Below are 26038 nucleotides of genomic sequence, written 5' to 3' on the forward strand. Positions count from 1 at the left end.
CTAAAAAAAAATATCTGAGGGATTGAGCCCCCCAGCTCAATTCGAGTTTAATATCATTCTTTAGGGTGTTTTTGGGGGCCGAATTGTGAGAGAGCCGCTCCCTTGGATTGAAAAGCTACCCAACACATGGATGATCTCAGGACGCTTTACTGTCGGCACGACACAGGACTCATGGTAGCCTTTTTTACCAGTTCTTCTCCAGAAAATCGATTTTGCAAAGCGATGATGGCTGGATGTCTTTCTTTAGAGATTACTCAAATCCTACTCCAGTTCAACATCCAAAGGACCCAAGGACAACTCAAATTTCCGACTCTATCACTTTTATTTTGGTTTTTGTCAGTTGATTGTTCTGTTCAGCAAATTAGTTGTAAACGTTTAAAGACAGAGAACAAAAGTTATAATTTTATTTAAACATTTTAATTAAACATTTGAATGCATTTTAAATGAATTAACCACTTAAGCCTTTTACATGGAATAAAGAAAAATATTATTTCATTAATCTTCCAAATTTGTTTGTAAAGTTTTAACATTTTGCCATTTTTAACTTTATACCATCCTTTTGTATCTTACACTGTTAATTTTTTTCCAAACTCAAAATGTAATATTATTTTAGCACAAACACAAAATAAATGAAGGCAACGCTGCAATGTGTTACTTAAACATCTACACAGCAGTTAAACATAGCTCAAACATATAAAGCAGAATTTTAAACCGCATGAAAGTAAATAAAACATTTTTATTTATTTTTTCTGAACTCGGAGCCTCTTCTCTCTGAGGTTTGTTTTTCTGACTGACTGAGAACCTCCATGCTTTTTCAGGTGCTCCAAATCAGTGACAATGACAATCAGGTGACAAGCAGCCTGCTGCTTGTGCGCTCTGGGAAGTGTAGTTCTTTGAAAATCACCCCTGAGAATCAGCTCAACAGGAACTATTGGAGAACACATTCATTAGAAGCACCTTTTCTCTCCTTTTAAAGCAATTATAATGCTATCATAATCCAATCAGAACCATAGAGGGATTTCACCTGACTTGTAGGCTACCTATTCACACTTTCCCATGTGCTGATGATATGATCAGTGAAATGATGTGTGCCAAAAAAACACAGGTTTTTCCACTTTTGACCTGAGGAGGGCAGTGTTGTCAATATAACTCTATTACTGATCAGTCACATTGTAACAGTAATGGGGTCAGAATTCATCAGTTGAAGGGTAAAGAATCCCTCAAGCTCTAGTAAGAAGAAATTACATTCATGCGGTGTGTGAAATAAAATTTCTGGGAAGATGCATTCAGTGACAGTTTGGTACAACTGGTGTAAACCTTAAACTTTAATGCCCATAGGGCTATATAATATGTCATTTCATGGTATAGCTCACCCAAAAATGAAAAACTCTGTCATCATTTTCACCCTCAAGTTGTTCAAAGCCTGTTTGAGTTTCTTTCTTCTGCAGAACACAAAAGAAGATATTTTGAAGAATGTTAGTGACCAAACAGTTGACTGTAGCCATAGTAGGAAATAAAATACTATGAAAATCAACTGTCTGGTTAGCAACATTCTTCAAAATATTTTGTGTTCAGCAGGAGAAACATACTCATACAGGTTTAGAACAACTTGAGGGCGAGTGAATAAATGATAACAGAATTTTAATTTTTGGGTGAACTATCCCTTTAAGATATAAAATGCTAGCTATAAATCTAGCATTGAAAAGAAAACGTGTTAACAATGTGATTTTTATTACCATCCTGTTTCTGTGGAAAATCAGTTACCACAATAAAAAGGGCGGAAACATGAAATTTGCCAAATCTGTCATAATAACGTAATTAAATAGAACTGTCCTGAAAACTTTGTGCAATTTTTAAAATATATCCTTTTAGTTTTTTTTAAAATCAATTATTAATTTTAAAGTATGCTCAATAACCAGTGATTATGGCAGAGCTCTGACTTCGGCAGAAACTATAGTCTAGTCCGTGACGTTCAGTCAGTCAGTCAGTCAGTCCGGACAGTAAAGGGTTAAAGAGAGGTTTCTTCTCATGCTTTTTGCTCTCGTCTTTTTGTTCAGACTCCAGTAGCGACACGAACCCACTGACATCTGCTCAACGGATCTTCCTTGGGACTTGACACAAAAGAGGTAAATGAGTTTCCCTTGCATCTAAAATGACACTACAAAGCGTAATTTATTTTAATTTAAACTAAAGTTACTGATGGAGTGCCAATAAGCGAATCTAAACGTAGTAAATAAGGCCCTGATGAACTTTGTACTTTATTTTTCTATCAAATTATTAGTAAACTAGTTATGTGAAACTATTTGGAGAAGTGCGTTTTCTTTGTCGTGTGTAAGTTAGCTTTAAATCTTCGCTGATGTGGCACTGGGAGCTTTCACCATTTTCGCTGCGTTCTTGTGTACAATCTGTAAGGACACAACTCGCACATTCACCCCGTTCACACGTGTGCCAATGCATTTCAGCTGAGGTTTCGCACATTTTTAAAGATCATTTGGCTTGTTTTAAAATTAGGAAGTTAATGATAATCATCAAGATGTCTACTTTGAAAGTCAGCATCGTGAGTGCTGGTTTTAAAGGAGCGTTCTTGTAGTCGCGTGCAGTTTGACAAGCCGCTTTAATGTTTAATACTTAATAGTATCAATTTTCACGCTACTTGTAGGCCTACTTGTTTTTTAGACACTATCTATTCCATTAGGTAGCCTACTAGTTCTTATTTATAAGTACCAGTGCCTATTCTTTTGATACTAGTAGTCTTATATTAGCTTTGTGTGTATAGGTGAATTGAGACACAAATGCCATTGAGACGAAATATGTCAGACCACATAACGGATTAACTTAAACGCCTTTTGAAATAAGTTTTCTCTTTGAAGTCAACTACTATCTATTTTGAATACTTTCCAAGCAAAAAGTTGAAGAGAATCTTGCTAAGCAAGTTTGTTGAAACCAATGGACCTGAATAATACCACATAAAGGCACAAATATTTGTAGTTAACTCTACCTAGAGTACAGAGATTTGTCACTGCTAGGGCTACGCAAAACGCACATCATATTATACACAAAGTTTGCCAAGCGTTCACGTCTTACATACTTACGTAAAATATTGTTAAAATAACGTTCAGATGAGCCATTAAAGGGATGGTTCACCCCAAAAATTTAAATTGTCATCATTTACATAAATATGAATGAATTTATTTCTTCTGCTGAACACAAAAGATATTTTTAAGAATATGTGTAACAAAATAGTTGACTGGCCCCATTGACTTCCATAGTATGAGGGGAAAAATACTATGGAAGTATACAAATCTCAGTACAGAAGGAGTTAACTACAAATATTTGTGCCATTAAACCGGATGTATTATCTATGCATTATTAGTAACATATTGACATAAGGTAACCTGTTTAACAAGATTAGCTTCAAACTGTTGCTCTGACATGGCATTACTTGTCCTGACCAAAAAAAAAAAACTGACAGCAAAACATTAACATTTAATAAACATTCTCTGAGGGGCACTGGTTTGCAGTCAGAACGGTGCCTGAAAACAATGAAAATGAAAACACAGATGTGAAAATAGGTCAGAATTGAATTTTGGGATAAGTACTGGATGCTTCTTCAGGTCCTTAAGAGGTTAAGGGTTGGCAGACCTCCCAGGATGTGTCTTTGACTGGAATGAGCCCACTGAGAGAGAGAGAGCCAGGATACAGATGTTCCTCTTACTTAGACTTTCCCTTGCTGGAAAACTCCTGCTCTTGGAGCCAGCTAAAAATGGGATGCCATTGTGTGTGTTGAGAGCTGCCTTTGCCAAGAAGAAAAGCCTCTAGCAGAAACTTAATAGGCAGCTCTTTTTCATAAGGGAAATTTAGGTTTGGGGGCTTTCTAAAAAAAACATTTCTTTTTGCGAACGAGTTGTAACTTTGCTTGCATGTTAGTGCACACTGCATTTCAACATGTAGCATTGAATAAAATGTAATTTTCCAATTCCGATTTCTTGCAGGCCTAGTTAAAAGGTTTTAATGTCAGCATAAAACGGAGGTTGTGATAGTCTTTTCTTCCCTATTGTGACATATATCCGAGTGAAACGGCTTCTCGAACAAGAAACTTGATTTTGTTTATCTGTAATTGATTGATTTCATGTGATTGACAGGTTGGCCCGCCCTCGCGCCAGTAAACGCGACATCAGAAAAGAGATGTTGCAAGAAGGAGGGGAAGTTTTTTTTAAATTAAAGATTATGAGGGCACATAAATAAATAAAAATAATGACATGCACAGATAAATAATTTATAATAAATACTGCAATATTACAATAAAAAAATAAGAATAATTGTCAGTTTTGATTTTGTCACCTCATCATTTTTCATTAAATGGGTCAAAGTTTTGCGTACAAACGACACCATTGTCCGATGGATCTGCGAAAACAACAAAAAACGCGGTATTCTTCTACCAGGCCATTAGATGGCGATGAAACACTATAGACTGAACACGTAATAATGAATGGCCAAAACGCATAAAACGTTTTATGTTTTTAGTTGAAACCGGTGTCGTGTAAACAGTCCCTAAGTCTCATGTTCATCTGCCTCCACTTTTGAGTACAATGTCACATTTGAATATTCAGTCAACAACCAATGCATTGAACGAAGTCGATGATTCGTTACACTCCGATGTACGTCACAATATCGTATATATTATATATATATATATATCAGACAAGATATGCGACTACTTCTGTTTCATTGCGACTATAAAATGAAAGGCCTATATTGCACAAGTGTTTTTCATACTCTGTGTCTGATACCTCATTAGTGAACCACACTATCAGAGCGATTGATCCAGAGTTTGTTTTAATGGAACTAAACATGCCGTGTGTGAACACACCCTAAAAGTGCATCAATAAAAAGTTCCATAATGGGCCAGAAATGTTCAACAGACACTCCAACCCCCTGAAACTGTGGGAGGCTGCTTAGTGATTTTTTTGCAGATAATGATAACATGTAGAGAATGTGACTAACATGTGTTGGTAAATATAGCACGGGAAATTTAGTTGACGGTGTAGTAGATAATTGTTTCCCCTTCTATGATTGTAATGCTTGTGATGTGGCTGTTGAAGACCCGGCCCTCGTTTAGCTTTGGCTCGACTTCTTCCTGATGGAGGGGTGAGAGGGGGACACTCATGGGTAACTGGGGCGTGAGACTGTTTCCCCTCTTAAGTGGAGCATTCACGCTGCCTCAATTATGGTTGCCATAGGAATGCCCTTAGAGTATAAAAGATGTTGGCTGAGGGCAAATCATAGGGTTATGCAAAAATAGTGTCTTGTGTGACCCAGAAGTGATGCATTGGTAGACCAACTTGGCTAGTAATTTGGGTTTTTGGGATCAGCCTAAATCGGTAACTAATGTTTGAAATGTTTCTTATGGAAAGAACACCGAAAATGAAAATTGTATAGTTCTGTTATGCATGCTCTTGGCATCATCCACCCAGAATAGTGTATGATTTCTGACAGATATGAAATACTGATGTCATTAAACAATTACATTTTTTTTTCTCTTCAAAATGTAAGTGACACTCAATACATGTTTAAAAACTAAACTAAACTGAACTAAAGATCTGTCAAATTCTTTGTCAAATGAATATCATTCAAAGAACACTCGCTAGAGGAACATATTTGTCCATAACGATTATCCTGGATTACATTTCTGGTCATGTGATCAATAGTAAGTATTTAACATCCTCAATTTAAAGTTTGCTTGGGTGTGTTCAGAAACCCCTTTGTGTTGTGCTAAAAATCCTAGGATAAGACAGCTTTTGTCTATTGTATGTAATGGGGCAGCTTGCCATCATTGTATTATGGAGGGGATGTTTGGGGTTGACCATAGAAAGGAGACATCTGCACAGTACACTCAAGCTGACAATAACTGTAGAGATTATTAAAGAAAATAGATGGAGTATCTCAGCTTTCAGATCGCAAAACCTTCCTGCAGCCGAAGTACTTCTAATCCTGAGAGAGAATGTAATTGGCCTTTTAAATAGGATTGTACGTGTGGCTGAGGGTTCTGATGACTGCATGTGAATGTGAAGTCTTTAACACTGTAAAATGCTGAATAGAAAAAGCCAAATCATCTGAAACTTGCATTCATTGGCGTTTATACTTCCCCTTGCACATTTCTGATTGTTTTCTCAGGCTAAACTGCTGAAGGTTGAAGAATAAGAGAAAGACAAATCTTGTGTAGTACAGTGTTTTTGTCATGACTGGGAACATGCTTACCAGTGGAAAGAGATAGGCTGTGTTATTATTCCTCTGAACTCCCCTTTGTGAATTAATAAAACAGAGAAAAATACTGTATTCAGCGCAGAAAAGTCCAGACTCTGGTTTATAGCTCCCTGGAGTACTTAGAAGAGATGAAGCCAAGGAAGCTTTTCTCTCTGGCTATATATCCTGACATATTGCTTATTACTGGGTTACTGGATTGTGTGTGCGTGTGTGTGTGTGTGTGTGTGGTGTGTGAGAGAGAAACAGTCCAAGTGAGAAATGAAAATGTCATGCACTCATGGTTACATTTTCAACCCTCCTCACAGAAATCTCACATTTTATTCCCAGAGTCTTCATAGATGTTCAGTGAGAAACTTTGAAGAGAGCGCAAATATTTTTAAGATCAATTTCAGTATGCCCTTTAAATCATAAATTTCAAGATTGCTCTGGTGGATTGGTTTAAGTCAGTAGTTCTGATACTATTTGCTTCAGGAAAAGTGTTTTAAGAATCAAACATCGAAATGTATTAATATTATGGCCCTGTTTACACCTGGTATTTTGTCAATCCAATCACAAGTGGATGACGCTCAATACAGGTGTAAACGGGGTCTAAAACTTTTAAGCTTGTCACTTTCGGCCACTTTCATGGGTAGTCGAAAACACATTCGACCGGATTGCTTTCATAGTGTAAACGCTCTTGTGGTTGAATGCGTTCGAACCACTACAAAAGTCGCCTACTACTAACATTATGGGAAGCCAGACGGGATTGACACTTTGTCGGCCGAAGACCCAAATTTGGTTTGGAGATGAAAAACGCACTCTTACCATTCCTGATTTCTAACACACACTTGTTTGTGTCTTGTGGCTGTCAGACCAGAAACTAAAGCTGATGCTCTCTGTGTGTTTTTCCGTCATCTCTGGTTGCGCTCATATGTAAATTGCGTGATCTTATTTCATCCATTAGATTGAAAGAAGGCCCATACATTTACCCACCCATAGACCCTCCCCTCAAAGAAATGAGAAAAGTGGACAAAAGAGACGGATTAAAACATTAAGAGTAAACGGGTATGTGTCTCTGTCGTCTACGTGTGATCCGATCGACCAAAACGCATCTTAATATCATGTGTGAACAGGGCCCATGATGAATAGAATGGTAATTGCAGTACAAAACAATTTACCATTGTACACAAAATTCCGGGAAGTTGAACATGAAGGTTTTGACATCAACAACAAAAGATATGGAAAAGGTTTTCTCCTCCTTTTCAAAATATAAGTTGTTTATTTCTTACCCACTTTTGGACCTTCAAACCCACCAGTTGAGAATAAATTATACTCAATTTAATTGTGGATTATCCTTTTTTACTCTCAGCTGGGACACCAGTATAATTACTGTATACCTTTGTTCGATTCTCTGACACGTCAAGACACAAACAAGGAAATGCTGCAATATTTTTCCCTCCAATGTGGGTTACTATTGTGATGTAGTGTAATTCATTGCACTGAAACTTAATTAGAAACCCTAAAAAGAAATGGAATGCTTATTTCTTTAGAGTTATATTAATATCATTCATAGATGGAACTGAAACTAATTCACCACCCCAGAAATACTAAAAACTGCATTGCAGCTGTGATTTACTGAACAGTTGTTTCCTCTACATCAGTGAGAGATTAGACATTACACCTGCAGTTTATTTTTAACAATGTGGTGTGGGAAACTCTCTAATAATGATCTTTGTCATGTCCAAAACTGGTCTCCATCAGAACTGGTGTTCTTCATTTCTCTGAGTTCTGATGATTTTCCTCTTTTACAGAGCAGCAGTCATGGGGAAAGGATGCATAGCCGCCACCAAGTACTTCCTGTTCTTGTTCAACCTCCTCTTCTTTGTAAGTGTCCACACTCCTACACCTTTATTCTGTCTCCGCAGGAACTCTGAGTCATTTGGCTCCCTGTCATTAGCTCTGGTCTTCAGGTCTACCATGAGCGAATGCAGGTTGAAACGGAGGTTACTATTGAGAGTGGAAATTTAAAATGTGGCCTTTTGGGAAATCTGGAAGAACATGTAAATATTTATGCATAAGGAAGATACTGACCGCTGACCACAAAACGCTTTTGGCATAAACTTCAATTTATTCAAAACTTAAAACTCAAATGATCATTCTATGGAAGTTGTTATTAATAACAAACAGTGTTGGAACTAAAAGTTTACTAAAAGTTACAAAACTTTTGTAGAAACCAAGAATAAGATGTTTTAAGTCAAGACTTTTTAATCATTTGGAAGTATTTGTAACTTTATTTCCACTATCGGCTATCAGCTGATTGTTTAAAAACACCCAAGTGAAAAAACACTAGAGGAGCTTATTTATTGTTAATTATAAAGTTTGAATAAATTTGTCATCAAGACAAGTGTTACAAAAACTACCTACAGTTTTTATTTGAGTGTAATTATTATAACTGAAAAATAAACAGCAGTTTTGGTTGTACTGCCATTGTAGTTTTGGCTCTTTTGTTAAGTTTAACCTCTAAAATTATAGTAATGTACCAAATGAGAGGGTTCCCTGTAAAGTATTCATTTAATTTGAGTTGGAAAAAAAAGTATAATAATTTGCCATTGTCCATATGTGACATGTAGGAAAGTACATTATTGAAATACTTTTGTTATATTCTGCTTTCATTTCTTTTTACCATACCGCATGACATTTTACATGTATTTGCATTATTATTGGGCAAAAACAAAAATACCCAGCAGTCAGTGTGATGTTTTGGAAATCCCTGTTAGGAAATAGTTTAAGCTCACTGAGGAAACAAGACTCTGATCTCTGTTGCATTTCTACAACCTTCAGCTAGACATGTTATAAAGGGTCAAAGGCTAATGAAAAGTGTGTGTGTCTCTCTGATTCTCCCTCCTGAAGGCCCTTTAATTGTACAGTAGCCTGGTGTTTTACTGCTTCCCTCTCCACAGTGGCATAGAAGACGGCAGGCTGATACAGGGAACGGGGAAATTAAACTTCTCTGATCCAGTTCATTTAGAGGACAGCTTGGATCCATTAGTTTTTAACTTTGTGGCCAGAATTCATGAGAACTCAGTTCTGTGGAGAGTTGCTGTCTCTCTTTAGCAATTATCTGGGGTATGTTTATGACTGCACAGTGTTCTCATCCACAATCCAGTCACAGTTCTAACTAAGATCAAGCTATAAGGAACCAAACGGGTCCAGAAGGAGACAAACACTCATGCAACTTGTTTGTCGTGTTTGTTTGTTTGTTCACGCATGTTTCTTTTGCCCTGTAGATTTTTGGAGCTGTAATCATGGGCTTTGGACTATGGGTCATGCTGGATAATCAGAGTTTCATCATGGTTTTGCGTAAGTACAAAAAACAGCAACATTATTTCCTGTTCTAATGTATGTAATCGTGTCCCTGAGAGTATGTCTTATTAAAAGCGTTTGCATCTCCAGGCTGCTGTTGGTCAGAAATGGAAAGTTACGGATTTGTAATGGAAGCACAAATGCTTTCCCATATACTGAGAAAACATTTGTGAAAAATTATTTTTCTTACAGTATTGCATCAGTACTTTAGGTCCATGGCAGTTCTGTTCACATTAGCCTGAATTTGCTCTCAAAATATGGGTTTGAATATTTTAGGGAGTCACTTCAGTTCATAACTAAACTGTGTGTAAACACAGTTTGGGGTCAGAAGGTGTTTTCATACTTGGCAAAATACTTTTTTCAGCAAGGATGCATTCATTTAATCAAAAGTGACTGTTAAGACATTTATAATGTTTCTATTTCCTGAAGAGGAAAAAAACTCTAAAAATTAAGCCGTTCCTTGAGCAGCAAATCAGAATTTTGAAGGATCACATGATGCCACTGAAGATGTGCTTTGCATCACAGGAATAAATTGCATAATAAAATTGGATTTAAATAGAAAACAGTTATTTTAAATTTTAATAATGTTTCACAATATTGCTGTTTTTACTGTATTTTTGATCCAATAAATGCAGCCCTGGTGAGCATTAGACACTTCTTTCAAAAACATTTTAAAAATCTAATCACCCCTGAACGTTTGAATGGTAGTAAATATCCTGGCTCTGTGTCTGTTCTCTTTTTATGTCCTACTTTCTGACAGACAGTTAACTTCATTCATTGAGTCAAAGCAATACGTTGCTGGTTGCACATTTTTCTGTCTCCACTTTTGAGTTCAAACTGGTGTTTATTTGATATACACAGGAATGCACAGTAAAAGCAGCTGTTATTTGTGAGCTTGGCGTGGGGATTTTTCATTTTTTTGTTATTAACCAAGTTTTCCACAAACCCCCCTCCCACACTGCACTCTGTGTTTATACACGCACACATGTTAACTAAACCATCTGATGCTCACTGAAACAGAGAGCGAAAGTTTGCAAAATAAGGAAAGAGAGATATTAAATATTAAACGTAATAAAGATTAAAGATTAAACGTACATGATTTGTGGTGAACCATACTCATACCCATACTCCCTCAGTCTGTACAGTCAAAGCCATGGAGACTCCATGCTGAAAGAGAGTGGAACATGAAAACTAATGTAGATCTTCTTGATTTGATTTGTTATTAATGCTTCCAAACTTTTCCAATCTTGATAAAAAATTGGAAAAAATTATGTTTCCCCATTTAAAGTGATTGGAGCTGTACTTGCATGACTGAAATTGCAGCTCAAAAGCTTTTTCAAAGATGGCCGCTAAGTAAAGGGACTTTGCCTTTACTCCATTTTTAAAAGGAAAGTTTACCAAAAAATGCTGTTGTCATTCACTCACCCTCATGTCATTCCAAACCTGTCTTTCCTCTGTGAAACAGAGTTGTCTTTTCTTTCTTTCTTTCTTTTGTCTAAACAATTAAAGTCAATGGGCATCAACATATGATATTTTGAAGAATGTTGGTAATGTTGGTAACCAAGCAGTGGTTACCAACATTCTTCAAAATATCATATTTTTTGTCCCACATAAGAAAGATGTGATGGTGAGTAAATGGTGACAGAATTTTCTTTCATTTTTGGGTGAAGTATCCCTTTAAGCTAAAAGTTATTTTTTTCACACCATTGCTAAAGAAAACTTTGAAAATAGACATTCAAATTAAATATTTTCATAAGACCGAACAAGCCAAGTTCCCTCAGTCAAGATCATGGAGGTTTTGAGAAATCTATATACAGCACATGCTCAGTTAAACAAATTACAGCAGGGGAATATTTATGTGAAGCTGACAAGATCCAAAAAATGTTTGGCAAGCTGGTCACACCGCCATCCTTTCCACTCACTTTGTCTTTTTCAGTGTCTCCAGATATCACCGTGCTGGGTAACTTTTCTGACACCACCTGCTTAAAACCCAAAAAGCCAGAAGGATCGTGAGGCCCCGCTCTGTTATCGGGACCATTTTTTAAAACATTATTTTTCTGATTCAGCGGTTCCTCTGGTGATAGCAGGGAATATCTTAGGATATCCTCATACTTGGGGACCCTTAACTCTGACCTTGCCTTTCTGCTAACACATGGTCCAGTAGTCCTCTGGTTTACTGTAGGGTCCATTAGTGGTGACTCCCACACTCTGCTGCACGAGGAGTTTGTTTGTTGACTTTGTTAGTGTGTGGTTTAAAGCCCTATTGAGTTTGAAAATAACGGGAAGGTGTGTTCTCTGATCTCGGTTTTATTTATTTGTTCCCCTTCCTCTCAGGTTTTTTTTTTTATAGACTTCCACACAACCGCATGGCTATAAAAGGGAGTAATCGGGAATTGTAACATTATCATCTCTATTTTTCACATAAAGGTTTTACTACTTTTTCAAATAGCTCATTAATTTGTGCAATGAACTTCTACAGCAATAATGACCCAATACCTAGAACACATTACAGCATGAGTCAGTGTTTGGTTGTTTGAAGCCTCTGAGGCTGGTACGGAAATGAAACTGTGTGCAGGGTCCTAAAGTTGTACATGTTTGGCTGTGTTTACATTTGTAGTTAGTTTCTCTTGGTCTGCTGCAAGGAGACGGTAGATCCGATCCCTGTACTGAACTGTAATGGACAAGGTAGTGCAAACATGTATCCTTGAGCATTCTGTATTTTTTAGGGTCTGTCCCTTTCCATCTTGTGGCATCACATCCTGTTTTTGGTTCGTTTACATGTCTTGCTGCGTTCATGTTTCATTCGAACCACACCAGAGTTTGTTTGGAAGTGGACTGAGACCCATCTTTCCACTTGTTGGGTGCGGGCCAGGGTTCTGGCGGCAGCGTTCACACTTATTCAATTGAAACACTCTAATAGAGCAATCGCTCCAGAGCTAGTTTTATTCAAAGCAATCCTGCCAAACCTGAACACAACCTTAAATACTATTATCAAATAACATTCAAATACAACAAGCCAATAAGTAATTATTCTTTAAAGTTAATGACAAATTTTTTTTTATTTGTTATATTTTCCATTCATAGCATGTAAATGGTGTTTGAAAGGGTCCAAGATTGTTTTTCCAGTGGAAAATGCTGCTGGGATGGAATTTCTGCTGATATACAAAGGTGTTTGCCATAATTCCTTGAGAACATCACAGCAACTATGAGCAAGCACACACCGAGGCCTTGGAAACTTCAGATTTACCCTCAGACAGATGTTATGCGCTAGGCAGGAAACATGTGTTTAGAATTGTGACGCAGAATTCTTGCTCGAGTTGAGAGGTAATCTACCGACCATTTATTATTCTCAGTTTATAAAACAAAATAATGATCTGTTTTTAAGTTCATACAAGGACAACATAACCTCATAGTTTCGAATGGATACATGTAAGAAGTCCGAGATAAATTAATTAGGACTGAAGATTGGAAGAAAGTTCAAACAATAATTGCATGATATGCTGATTAATTGTATACAATGCCGTTTGGGTTCAGTAAGATTTTTAATGTTTTTAAAAGAAGTCACTTATGCTCACCAATGCTGCATTTATTTGATTTAAAATGCAAAACAAACCCAGTAATATTGTGAAATATTATTTCAGTGTGAATATATAGTAAAGTGTAATTTATTTCTGTGATCAAAGCTGATTTTCAGCATCATTACTCCAGTCTTCAGTGTCACATGATCCTTCAGAAATCATTCTAATATGATGATTTGATGCTCAAGAAACATTTATGATTATTATAAATGTTGAAAACAGTTATTTACATTTTTATTTCAGGATTCTTTGATGAATAGAAAGTTCAAAAGAACAGCATTTATCTGAAATAGAATCTTTTGTAACATTAAACGCTACCGTTCAAAACTTTGGGGTCAGTAAGAATTTTTATTTTATTTTTGTGGGGAAATAAATCAAATAAATCAATACTTTTATTCGTCAAGGAGGAATTACATTGATCTAAAGTCACAGTAAAGACATTTATAATGTTACAAAAGATTCTGTTTCAAATAAATGCTGTTGTTTTTAACTTTAACTTTCTGTTCATCAAAGAATCCTAAAAAAAAATGGTACACAACTGTTTTCAACATTGATAATAATCATAAATGTTTCTTGAGCATCAAATCATCATATTAGAATGATTTCTGAAGGATCATGTGACACTGAAGACTGGAGTAATGATGCTGAAAATCAGCTTTGATCACAGGAATAAATTACACTTTACTATATATTCACATAGAAAACAGCTGTTTTACATTGAAATAATATTTCACAATATTACTGGGTTTGTGTTGTATTTTTAATCAAATAAATACAGCATTGGTGAGCATAAGTGACTTCTTTTAAAAACATACAAAATCTTACCGACCCCAAACTTTTGAACGGCAGTGTGTATATATAATAAAGAAAAATAAATGAAAGGTGCAGTGTAGTGCAGCATGTTATATTGACAGATAGTGGTTGAAATGGGTACTTTCCATATTCTAAATATTTGAGAGGGTTGTTTCCCCTCCTTAGACTCAGCGCTTCCGTGGCGCGGGTTGCCAGATTGATGGCGCGCAATTGACAATCAGGAAAGTGACGAGCCTTACACTATAAGTTAATCAGCTATTATATACGTTTGCAATGTTTTCATTGCCAAGGCATTTTAGGCCGGGTAGAATCTGCAATCTATGTCCCAGATCGTTTTCTGGCTTCCATAGCTGGAACGAATGACAATATGAAAAAAGTTTTTTTCATCTTTTTTTATATACACAATTAATTGCACCAAATCAAAATGTTAAATTGCCAGCCCTACATTCTACTCGCTTGCTAGAGAAACAAATGTTTTTGTGGTGCAATACAAGAAGGATCACGTGCTTATAGAAGACTTGTGGTTCTTCAGAGCCACAAGCCACATGTCTTTGCCTTATCTTTGAAAGAATCCTCCCTAACAACTACGAGCAGCTAAACTCGTTTCTGCTTTGAATTGCAGGAGGGACATGCCCCCTGTCTTTAGAGAGACATTATTTACCTCTCTCTTGACTGCTAGTTTCATGTCTTTAATTACTCTAAAGCTACTGATTTGTATGTAGCTAAGGATAGTAAGAATAACCTGCCACTCAAATGAGCACCACAGCTCAGTGCCAACTTTAATAATAGATTGAGAGAAAACGCATGATGACAATTTTCCACGCAATAATTTTAAATTACTTTCATATGCTGAGCCACTGTAGAAGCGTAGAAGGTTTGCTGTGTTGTGAGGGTGTTCGCCATACCGATAGTGGCTGATGTTTATTTTCTCTCTCTCATTAGTAAAATCAATTAAGATCAGGTACTGAACGTCTTTAAAACATTGTTATTAGACAAACAAAATTGAGTTTGCATACTTCTAGGTCTCAATAAGACCTGCATCCATTGTTTAAAAATGTTGACGTGGTGAAGTGCAATGATATTTTTGCTTACTGCACCAAAAGCTTTTTTTTCGACAGTATTTTTGTGTCAGAGACTTCTTCCTCTGCATACATCTGAACTTGCTGCATTGAGTTGCAGAGCCTAAGGCGAGACTGATGTGTAGCTGCAGAAACTGTCTCAGCCTCTCTACTCCTGTTGTTCCGAGTAGCAAAACGCACATCTACCGCATCATGACAGTTTAAATATTAGATTATGGCTGTTATTTCCTAGTGAGGAATATCAAATAATAATCGCATAAGAGAAGTGATCTTAATTCATTCTCATCATCCAAATGTTCTTTTTCCATCATGAAAGTTTTAGTTGATCTTGTCAGAGAGTGTGACTGGTGTCTTCTGTGTTCATGCAGATGAGTCCTCCACAACGCTGAAAGTTGGCGCCTACATCTTGATTGGGATTGGATCTCTGACCATGGTCATGGGTTTCCTGGGCTGCATCGGTGCCATTTATGAGATCCGATGCCTCCTTGGAATGGTGAGTGATGATAGAGAGTCTTTTATTATTTATTTATTTATTTCATTTGATATGATTTTTTATTTAATTTTATTTTGCATACTTATATATAAATAACAGCTGACTACATAAATAGCTGCTGACTGCTGACTACATCAAAGCCAGCCTATTTTGGTATAATTTTTTTTTTTTTTTTTGCATATTTATTTATATATAAATAACTGCTGAGTATTAGAGCCAGCTCATTCTGTTCTCCGGGCTATTTTTATAAATGATATTTCGCTTCTAACCATATTCAGTTATGGCAAAATTTGCATTAAGTGATCATTTTTTGTAACCATATTAAAATCCGTTATACATTATTTATAAAATAAAATTGTACAGTCTGTTAATAGCTTTAACAACTTCATTGAGCAGTGGACCTTTCAGAATCTGCCATTCACAGAGTTGCTGTCGTAATCGCTGTCACAACAAGGCCAGACTTATGCGTGCCCAGACCGTCTGCTGCGGGAGCTTCATAAAACCCTTCCACATTAGCATGATAAAGAGTTAGCTTCAAATGGCTCTCTGGGGTTAATGCTGCTGGATTTACTGAGCTGGAGTGACAGGGATAAGCCAGTCAGATTTAGGGGATGTCTGTGGAAGAACTGGGGGCCATTATTAGTACCCACAAGATCGCTTGATAAGCTTAGCGGTCAGCAAAGGTCTTTGTTAAACTGTTTGACCCATTTAGAAAATAACGTTATCTAGCTGTCATGTGCTTTATGTTATCATGCATTGTTGTAGGTGTGTTAATATGTCCATTTAACAAATGGAAGGGTTCATTTGAACTCTAATGACTAAGATAGCCTATCAACTAGAATAAAAGGTTTGTCAAGACAAACTTTTTGGCTTGAGAAAAACTAGCCAGAAAGTTTGAAGTAGTTTAAAAGGTTCTAGCTTTTGTTTGCGTGTCCAGTAATTGTAAATGGACTTTTCTGTCCTCTGTTTGCAGTACTTCACCTGTCTCCTCCTCATCCTCATCGCCCAGGTGACAGCCGCTGTCCTCATCTACTTCCAGCGAGACCTGGTAGGTTACCATACCATCATAGAAATGTTTTTTTGTTATTAAGAAACAAGCAAGCCCAGCCCATGTGAAAAAACGCAACGCAAAAGTAACGCATTACTTTCCATAAAAAGTAACTAAGTAACACAATTATTTACTTTTTTAGGGAGTACCGCAATATTATAACGCATTACTTTTAAAAGTAACTTTCCCTAAAACTGGTTAATTTAGGATTATTTTTCTATAGTATAGATTTTTTATTAATATTTAGAATTTTTGTTTTAGTAATTTTATGTTGTTCTTTGCTCTTCTTTATTAGTTTCTTTTACTATTCTATTTAGTGTTTTATATATTTATATATTTATAAAACTTTTTTGATCCACTTCACTTTGTGTGTGTGTGTGTGTGTGTAATATATATACACTACACTACTATATATATATATATATATATATATATATATATATATATAGCCGGACCGATCTTGATTAAGCGACACTGTTACTACACAGTAGTGTATATATATTACACACACACACACACACACACACACACACAAACACACACACACACAAAGTGAAGTGGATCAAAAAAGTTTTGCAAGGTTTTGATCCATTTCAAATGTTGACTATTGTGTGCATATTTATTTATTTATCTATCTATCTAAATGAGATATACTATTTTGCTTTTAAGAAAGAATTCATAATCTGATAGTTATGTTCAAAAAGATTTTAGTACCTTAAATAGCTTTAGTGTAATTAGCTACACTTTGTAAATAGCCTGTGGTGTAGCTACAGTAAAGCCACTTCTTTTAAAATGTAAGTTTAAATTATGATTAGATTTAAAAGTAGCTTCTCCAACACTAGCCTGATGTGAAAACGTCTGATTTAGTTAATCTGGAACAGTGTTAATTAATACATATGGAGTCACAAGCTTGCAACACTTTTTCTAGTCAGCTGGGACTATACTGTAATCTCTTAACCGGTCGTGTTAGGTGGTAACACGAAAGTTAACATATGGTTTAGAAACTGGAATTTTAAATTAACTAGCTGAAGAAATGTTTTGACTGTTCACTACTATAGTTCCACTTCCTACATTCAAATTAATTAGGAAGTGGAATAATTCACTTTCCGCTGCACTATATTCACCTTTCACACAAGATGGTGTGTGTGGCTTGACGAGATGTTTCCGTGTAACGAAAACAGGAGGCGTGTTTGATGTGGGTGATTCCACTGACTTACTCTCTCATGTGAAACTTTTCGACAACAGCGCCCTCTTCAGGAACAGCGAACACAAACATTACACACCAAATGGCTTTGAGATGATTAAAAAACAGGAGCTGCACTTCATCTTATCAGCCTTTCTATAGTGTTAGGAAGGAGATATACATCCACTAATGCAACTTGTGCTTAGTCAGCCTTTCTTAAATCAGTTTAAGTTAAGTAGCACCAGGCCTAACCACATCCATAATCTCATGCTTAATGCTCAACTTAACTTGCTGTGTTTAGTTTCTTTTTGTGTCTATATTATTAGAAATGCATAGATATTTGACTTTTAGCTATAGCGTGTTTAGTCTTCCTGTAGGACAAGTCTTTAGAGATCAGGTATTTGGAGTCTGTGCTTGGGCATGCACTGTTTTCTCTTTATACTTCATCACAGGGCATGGCGAGTGCTTTCCCAGAACAGGGCGAGGTTCACGCTAGCAGCATAAGCAGAGTTTACAGTTTTAGATTATCATTGCTGTAACCCCCCTCATTGCTGTGTGCACCACCACACCTCCTACACACGCACACCAACTTCAAACAAGCTCTACACAATATAAAGTTCACTTCAACAGTGATTTGCTGTTGAAAGGTTTTCGACGTGACAATGTATACATTGTTGGAATGGTAAAGGGCGGTTTTTAAAATTGTTTATTCCAGTTTTATCACTTGTATGATGATCAAAAACTTTACAAACATATACTACGGTACAAAAGTTTGGGCTGTAAGAGAACTTTTATTCAGCAAAGATGCATAAAATGTATCAAAAGGAACAGTTAAAAAAAAAACAATATGTATGTAATATGTATGTATATGTATATATATATATAATATTAAGTAGCACAAATGTATGAAAACATTTGTGCTACTTAATATTATATATATATATATAATATTAAGTAGCACAAATGTTTTCAAAGAAGAAATTGTCATTATTAAATAAAGCCTTGGTAAGTATAAGAGACTTTAATCTAATTTAGGATTTTAAATATTTAATAAAGTTTAAATAATAAAAACAAAAATTGAAAACAGAAATCATAGCTAATAAAATATTTCTTGCTTTAATTATAAATGCAAAAAATTATGCAAAAATATTTTTCAGCAGCGCTGGTTCAAAGTATTTTTCCCATAGGGATTTTAAAATAAAGCCTTCATTAAAGAGTTATAAGCCATGAACCAAGCAAATCAGCTACGAGGTGAAAACATTGCAAACTTTGATATGAAGCAAAAAATCTGACGAAAAGACAAAGACTGTGTACTGTGAGGGAAGAACTACAATCCCATGAGGCATTGCGAACAGCATAATCAAATTAATAACAATGGAGGAACAATAAACTACTCATTTACAAATAATATATATTAAGACTTTAGACTAACTTAGAAGCTTTTGCATCTGAAGTTTTTGTTTAGTATTAACATTTTTATCAGGCTCCTATGTATAGGTTTCTACCCAAGTACCGGTGAATGGGCTGAGGCTGGGATTTAGCGAGTTCCCATGAGTTAGTGAGTGACTATGTGCGGAGAGCATTCACTCAATATTATCTCATTTATATCTCATCAAATTATACATATATATATATATATATATATATATAATATATATACACAAACATTTAAGTATTTTGAGAGCGTCATTCACAGTGCTTCATGGGAGTGGGCCGAGCTAAAGAGCTCTTTTGGTGCGTCAATTTTTTAGACCCTCTGATTGGTGTAATTTTCTGTACAGCATTATGGGTAACAGTTTTTCTCCCTGAATTCCACCGTTTTAAAAAATAATCTGAAATAATGCGAGCTGACGGCTTCAGCAGAATCAAATATCATTGATTAACAACCGTAAAGCTCATATAATAGGGCTTTTTTTAAGCTTTATAAATTATCATTCAATCAAATTCCCTATGGAGTAAAAATGACTGGAGTTCTTACTTCTGGAACCCAACAGTTTCCCTCTATAAAGAATGTTATTGTTGAAATATCATGTTATTCCTATGGGTGTCATTCAGTTCTCAGGAAAGTTCAAATCATAGATCCATCCTAACATTTCTCCATGTGCTTATTTTTAGCTGAGACAAGAGATGTCCACTATTGTGAACAAAATTCTGGTGAACTACACCGGTCATAACAAGACATCTGAGCATGCCTGGGATTATCTCCAGAGAACGGTGAGCGCAAGGTTTTCCTTCAGCTATTGTCTGCCATTTCCTTCTTCGCTGTTATTTTCCATCATTCCCCTACAGTGAAGTTACAGTAATATCTGTTTAAGATATTAAAAGCATTTTTCAGATGACAAAAGATTAAGTCACTCGGATTTTTATTGTTGCTTTTTATCTATTGTTTAACAAGCAGCTTTTTAAGGTTATTTTCATTAAGGTTTTTTATACCATTTTTGTTGTTGTTGTTTTTACTGTAGTGTAAACTTTATTTCCTGCTTTTCTCTTTCTCTCACAGATGAAGTGCTGTGGTTGGACTGGACCATCTAACTGGACAGAGAACGTGTTGATAAAGAATCAGAACAATTCTCAGAATCTGTATCCATGTTCCTGCAGAAATGAATCCGTCAGTGGCACGCATATGGAAGATACAGGCCTGTGTCTGCATCCGTCCTCTGATTGGCCTGTCTTCACTACGGTACAGACGTACAGCTTTACTACACACATTATCACATCCAGATTCCTGATTCTGGTGTTGAACCCAATAGCTAAGGCTTCAACCCTTGTAGTTCTCCATTCTCATTGCTAATGCAATAATTCTCTCTCAAACCTGGCGTTTGTGTTTCATACTGCTAGTGAGATTTCCCTCTCCATCTGTGCCGCATTCTCTCCTTTCCTTTTGCTTTTAGTGCAGCATATGGGTTTCCTTTGTAGACTGGACATTAGCTGTTCTCAGCCTGCTAAACCATTTAGTCCATGCCAATATTTCTGAGTCCCCATTCAGTTCCCATTTGGCACTTGTATTAATAATGAATTGATTCATGACTCTGGTACAGGTTGTGCTTCTGCTCATTAGGTCTCGAAGGCCAGGCCAGTTTTCAGACCTCATATACTTACATTTAATAATAGGAATTCTGAATACTTTTCCATTATGCTATTACATTAATTCATTTGGAAACTGTATCGTATTAGTAGCATATACACTGTCCAGTTGTTTGAATAAGCGAACAAAGTGTTTACTGTAAATCGTAATGTAGTTTCCTGTAAACGGGACCACTGACTGTTGGCCTAGCTTGAGTTTGGCATGTTCAGTTAGTCTCTTCTAGTGTTATCTTTGCAGAGCTCTGTCTGTTTAGGATCCTTTCCAAACCATGCATATCTCGCTCTTTTTCCCAGTTGTTCTGCTTATTTCATTTTTCTCCATTCCCTGTTTGCAGGGTTGTATATCTAGTGTGGAGGACTGGCTCCTGAGGAACTGTGGAGTTATTCTGGGAGTGTGTGTCGGGATAGCTGTGATTGAGGTAAATCTAGAAAGCGTATCTTGTGAAATGCAATCCCAATTCATGATTATTCCCTTCTAACTGTGTATTTCATGAACATTCATTTCTGTTATTTTGGCACTTTACACAAATACGCTGCACTTTGGTGTCCCATTCCTTTTTCTTTCTTTCTTTTTTTTTAACACATTAGACTCTAAAAACCAAAACCAAATATATTTTGTTTGTATTTATAATTAATTATTATTTTTTAAATTATTTAATTTAAATTAAATATTTTTTATTATTTAATTATAGCTAATTTAAATGATCAAAAAATGGTCAAACAAATAATTTAATTACTTTTATTAGAAATATACACTATTGTTCAAAAGTTTGAGGTTGATAAGATTTAGAAATCATTCCTATATGCTGATTTGGTGCTCAAAAAACATTCCTTATTATCAGTGTTGTTTATGCTTAATATTTTTGTGCAGATTCTTTGATGAATAGAAAGTTCTAGAGGAACAGCATTTATTTGTAGGGATGCACCGATATGAACATTTTGGCCGATACCCTTAACCGATAATTCTTCTAATTCGAAAGCCGATTACCGATATATTGACCGATAAATCTAAATCCAAATTTTTATATGATTTTTGAGAGCCTGATTACAAAAACAAAACTCTCTCCATTAAATCCATGTTCCAAGCACACAATTATAGTTCTCAATATAATTTTATGTAGCCTATATGAGACTTGCACTGAACTGTATTTTCATTTTTGAAGGGATTGCAATCATATTTCAAGCAATTCATAACCATCATGGTGAACAGTGCGCATCTGAAGTGTCTCTAAGCTGATTATTTATCGGCTTTAATATATTGGCCAAATTTTCTTATCGTGCAGATAACGATAACATAAAAAAATATCTATATAAAAAAAATATCTATATATATCTACCGATACCCATACGGTGGACGATATATCTTGCATCCCTATTTATTTGAAGTAGAATTGTTACATTACAAATGGCTTTGTTGTCACTTTTGATTTGATTAATTTCAAGTTGTTGTTTACTAAAAGTATTAATCGTACTGACCCCAAACTTTTGAACAGTACAGTACAGTACAGAACAGTATGCGTGTGTGTGGTTCTGGAGAACAAAAAGTCAGTTCAGGACCATGATCTGTTCGCACTGGAATCTGATATTGGTCAGATTTGAAACCACAATGTGAACAGCTATACAAAAAAACAAACTGATAATCGAAATACAGCACTAAGACTCCAGTGTGAATGTAGCCATTAGCTTGTAAACGTGTGTTTCTGTGTATGAGAGAGGTGGGGGACCATATTGTGATCTCTGTCTATTGTGCTTATTCCAGCTTTTAGGGATGATCCTGTCCATGTGCCTGTGCAAGAGCGTCCAACAGGAGGATTACACCAAAGTACCTAAATACTGAAAGCAAACCCCCTTCAGTGACTCAGTGTTACAGACTCTGCACACCAGCAGAACAACCGGAACAAAGCAGGCCAGACGTCATCTGGTCACACACACACACACACACTCTCTTTTCACTTTATTATCCCTTTAAACATTGAAACATCCCGCTGTTTAGGATCAACGCTTTTGATGAGGATTGTTGTATCTTTTCCTTTTAAAGAAACTAGTGATTTATAGATCTTTTTCTTGTTAGTGCTCTGCAAGGTCTAAATAGCTTTATATCTGGTATCTCACTCTTGCATAGCTATACGGTTGCGTTTATGGTTTTCATCTTTAGTTGAATGTGAGAGCACTTTAGTGAATAGAGAGTTTGTTATGGGAAGAGCTATTAGCTACTTTTAAAATACTTGTATAAAACAGAGGGGAAAATCTACACCTGTTTTTTTGTTACCTTTTATAATGAGAATTGTGTACTTTCAGTTCAGCTATGTGTGTGTATATATATATATATATATCAATACGAATGACGTACTTCAGTGAGGTTTGTTCTGAGTGAATAACTACATCCTAGTTATCGCAGCACTTAATGTCTTTTCTGCGTGTGTTATTAGCCGGGTTGGGTTACTCAGGGTGGAGTCTGGGTAAAGATGGCTGCGGTTGAGCAATGTCGAGACTGAAGGTTAGAACGGAGTAGTGTAGCGTTTCTTGTGGTTTACATGCGAGTCGGCCTACTTCGCTCTGTGGATCAGGGTGTGTATGTGGATTTAGGTTGTGTGCGTATCCCACAGTTCCTCACGCTGTGCTGGTGTGGGTAAAACATCTGTGCAAGTATGTCGATAAGCAGGCATTATATACAGCTCCTGCAGCACCAGATGTGACATTACTGACCCATTTCAGCTGAACCAAAACTGTGCCAGGCTTTTTAATATCTTGAGTTTCTTCTTTTTGATATGTTTGCTTCTATGGTTTTATTACTTCGTGTGAAGATAGTGTTTGTTTATATCAAAACCCGGCTTGCTTAATTCGAAGGCGTTTCTTAGGAATAATTTGGGCCGTTTTAGTGTTAGTTCAGAACAGAAGCAAAGGAATGACCCTGCCGCTGTCTGTATAAGACCGTTTCCAAACACTTTGTTGCTTTTTGAGAAAAAAAATCTTTAGTTTCCTAGTTCAGTCCTTTACAATAATTAAAATCTTTCAAGGTCTATTAATACTTTTTGTCAAACGTCTTTTTTTGTATCTTGTCTAGATGCTGTCTTCTGTAGAACTCTAGTTTAGCTATTTAAGAGATTTTTTTTTTTTTAATCTGAAAACATACCAATTTTTTACAGAAGCTTGTTTGGTGTAAACTCACATAAATGTCAGAATTGAGAGAAGAATTGAACTAAGAATTGGACTTTATATCTCGCAATTTCTCTTTTTTTATATACATTTCAACTTTTTTCTTGCAATTGCGACTTTATTTCTCAGAATTTTATGTTTATGTCTCGCAATTGCGAGAAGAATAGTCAGAATTGTGAGAAGTCAGAATTACCTTTTGGATTTTTTTTTATTCTGTGGCGGAAACAAACTTCCATAACATTGGGATGATTGTGTATATCCGAGGTAAAGTGAAGGGCTTTTTCTACTTCCATATACAAAATGTAATGTTTACCTGGGAAGCCATGTTTCTGTAGTGGGTTTTACCAGCTGCTTCAGTAGTTATGAAACATGTCTATGCAATAGTTAAGAGTTGGATTAAAAAAAAACTTTGACAAATATGCGTTTCATTTGGTGATCTGTTTCTGAATGGGTCTTTTATTTATCTTTATTTCAGTTTGAATGTAAATCTGAGGGACCAAATTCCTTATCTTGCTTTCATTAAATAGTACATTAATGGTCAGTAAGGCTTTTTAAAATGTTTTTGAAAGAAGTCTCTTTCTCAACTAGGCTGCATTTATTTGTTCAAAATTACAGTAACAACAGCAAACATTGTGAAATATTATTACATTTTATAATGACGTTTTCTATTTATGGCAAAACTGAATTTCCAGCATCATTACTCCAGTCTTCAGTCACATGATCCTCCAGAAATCATTCTAATATGCTGTTTTGCTGCTCAAGAAACAGTTCTTATCAATGTTGAAAATATTAATATTTTTGTAGAGAAACATTTTTCAGGGTACTTTGTAGAAAGTAAAAAAACAACAAAAAAACAGCATTTTATTAGTTTAAGTGTCAGTAAAGACTTCTATTGTTACCAAGTAATTAAAAGTATTAAAAAAACTTTAATATGCCATATTCAAAAAGAAGGTTTCTGCAAGAACTTTCTTCATTCTTGCTTCTGAGAGCTGCATTGACAGTTGTAACCAGAAGAGGACGCTATTGGTAAACGAGAGCTTGTAAATCTAACAGTGAGGTTCCCAACTGCTCCGAAAATGTAGTCCTAACCCTACCCATAATAATTACAGACAATATGCAAAATTTTCGATTCCTTCTGATGTATTTGTAATGAAAGGGTTATGCATGTTATTTGTGGTTAATAATATATTCTCAGATTCCCAGAAGGCATCAGTTGTTGTTCTCATCTGAGGTCCAGTCTGTTCTAATGGGAGATAAAGAATGTGTTTTGAGACGACGATGAACCTCTGCGGTCCCAGTGAGAGAAATGAAGAAACCTCTTGGCTGTGTGACCTCAGAACCGCTGCCAGGAATTCTGGGTCCGACGTTACATTGACAGCATCTGAATGCAAGCCGGTGGTTTGCTTTTGCATATGATCGAAATCCATGACCCAAATTCAGTTTTTCAGTTCCATATCCAATAAATAATGTAATGCTGCCATTTCCCTTTCCTTTATTTCATTTTTTTGCTTCCTCTACAGTTTGCAAATCTGCATTGCTTTTCAAATGATTGTATTTTGTTCACCCACAGGATGTAGTTGCATATAGTCGCAAATGTTGAATGTTTTCATTTAATGTGGTGTCGTTGTACGCTTTTATGAACAGAGGTCTGAAAGTAAATGTAACAGAACATAGAAGTTGGGTCATAAACGTGTTTATGTCCTCAGTCACAGACCTTCCTGGAAATGGTTTTCCACATCAGCACAGTCACCTCCACCTGATGGCCTCGTCCTCATCCTGCCGGAACGCCCCGCTGGACTTCCTGTTTTCGTATGTTGGTACTTACTGACTCATACTGTGAGATCTAGAGCTCTAGTCAATGACACACTCATATCTTGACTGTAAGTGAACTTTAAAGCTTACACATCTTGGCGTCCTTGAACTCATTATGGGTACTGATATTATTATTATTTTTTAATACATTTGCTCATTTCCTTTGTGAGTCCAACCTTGTCCAGT

The 26038-nt window shown here is 36.0% G+C and overlaps 1 protein-coding gene across 2 annotated transcripts; it reads left to right on the plus strand.

Annotated features, from left to right (window-relative positions):
* Positions 1–1782: 1782 nt before the first annotated feature.
* Positions 1783–24457, plus strand: cd82b (CD82 molecule b). 2 transcript variants are annotated; one of them, XM_077194487.1, is made up of 9 exons: positions 1783–2126; positions 8055–8127; positions 9531–9603; positions 15445–15569; positions 16543–16617; positions 19916–20014; positions 20301–20480; positions 21220–21303; positions 22644–24457. In XM_077194487.1, exons 2-9 carry the CDS (start codon positions 8065–8067, stop codon positions 22719–22721), a joined length of 777 nt encoding a protein of 258 aa, XP_077050602.1. In that variant the 5' UTR covers positions 1783–2126; positions 8055–8064; the 3' UTR covers positions 22722–24457. The 2 variants fall into 2 exon arrangements, with proteins under 2 accessions (XP_077050602.1, XP_077050603.1); XM_077194488.1 differs by having other exon boundaries at positions 1990–2126; positions 8060–8127.
* Positions 24458–26038: the final 1581 nt, after the last annotated feature.

This window comes from Siphateles boraxobius, unplaced genomic scaffold (assembly GCF_051911475.1).
Source record: "Siphateles boraxobius isolate OS27281-9 unplaced genomic scaffold, OSU_SipBor_1 32, whole genome shotgun sequence".
Taxonomy (NCBI): Eukaryota; Metazoa; Chordata; class Actinopteri; order Cypriniformes; family Leuciscidae; genus Siphateles; species Siphateles boraxobius.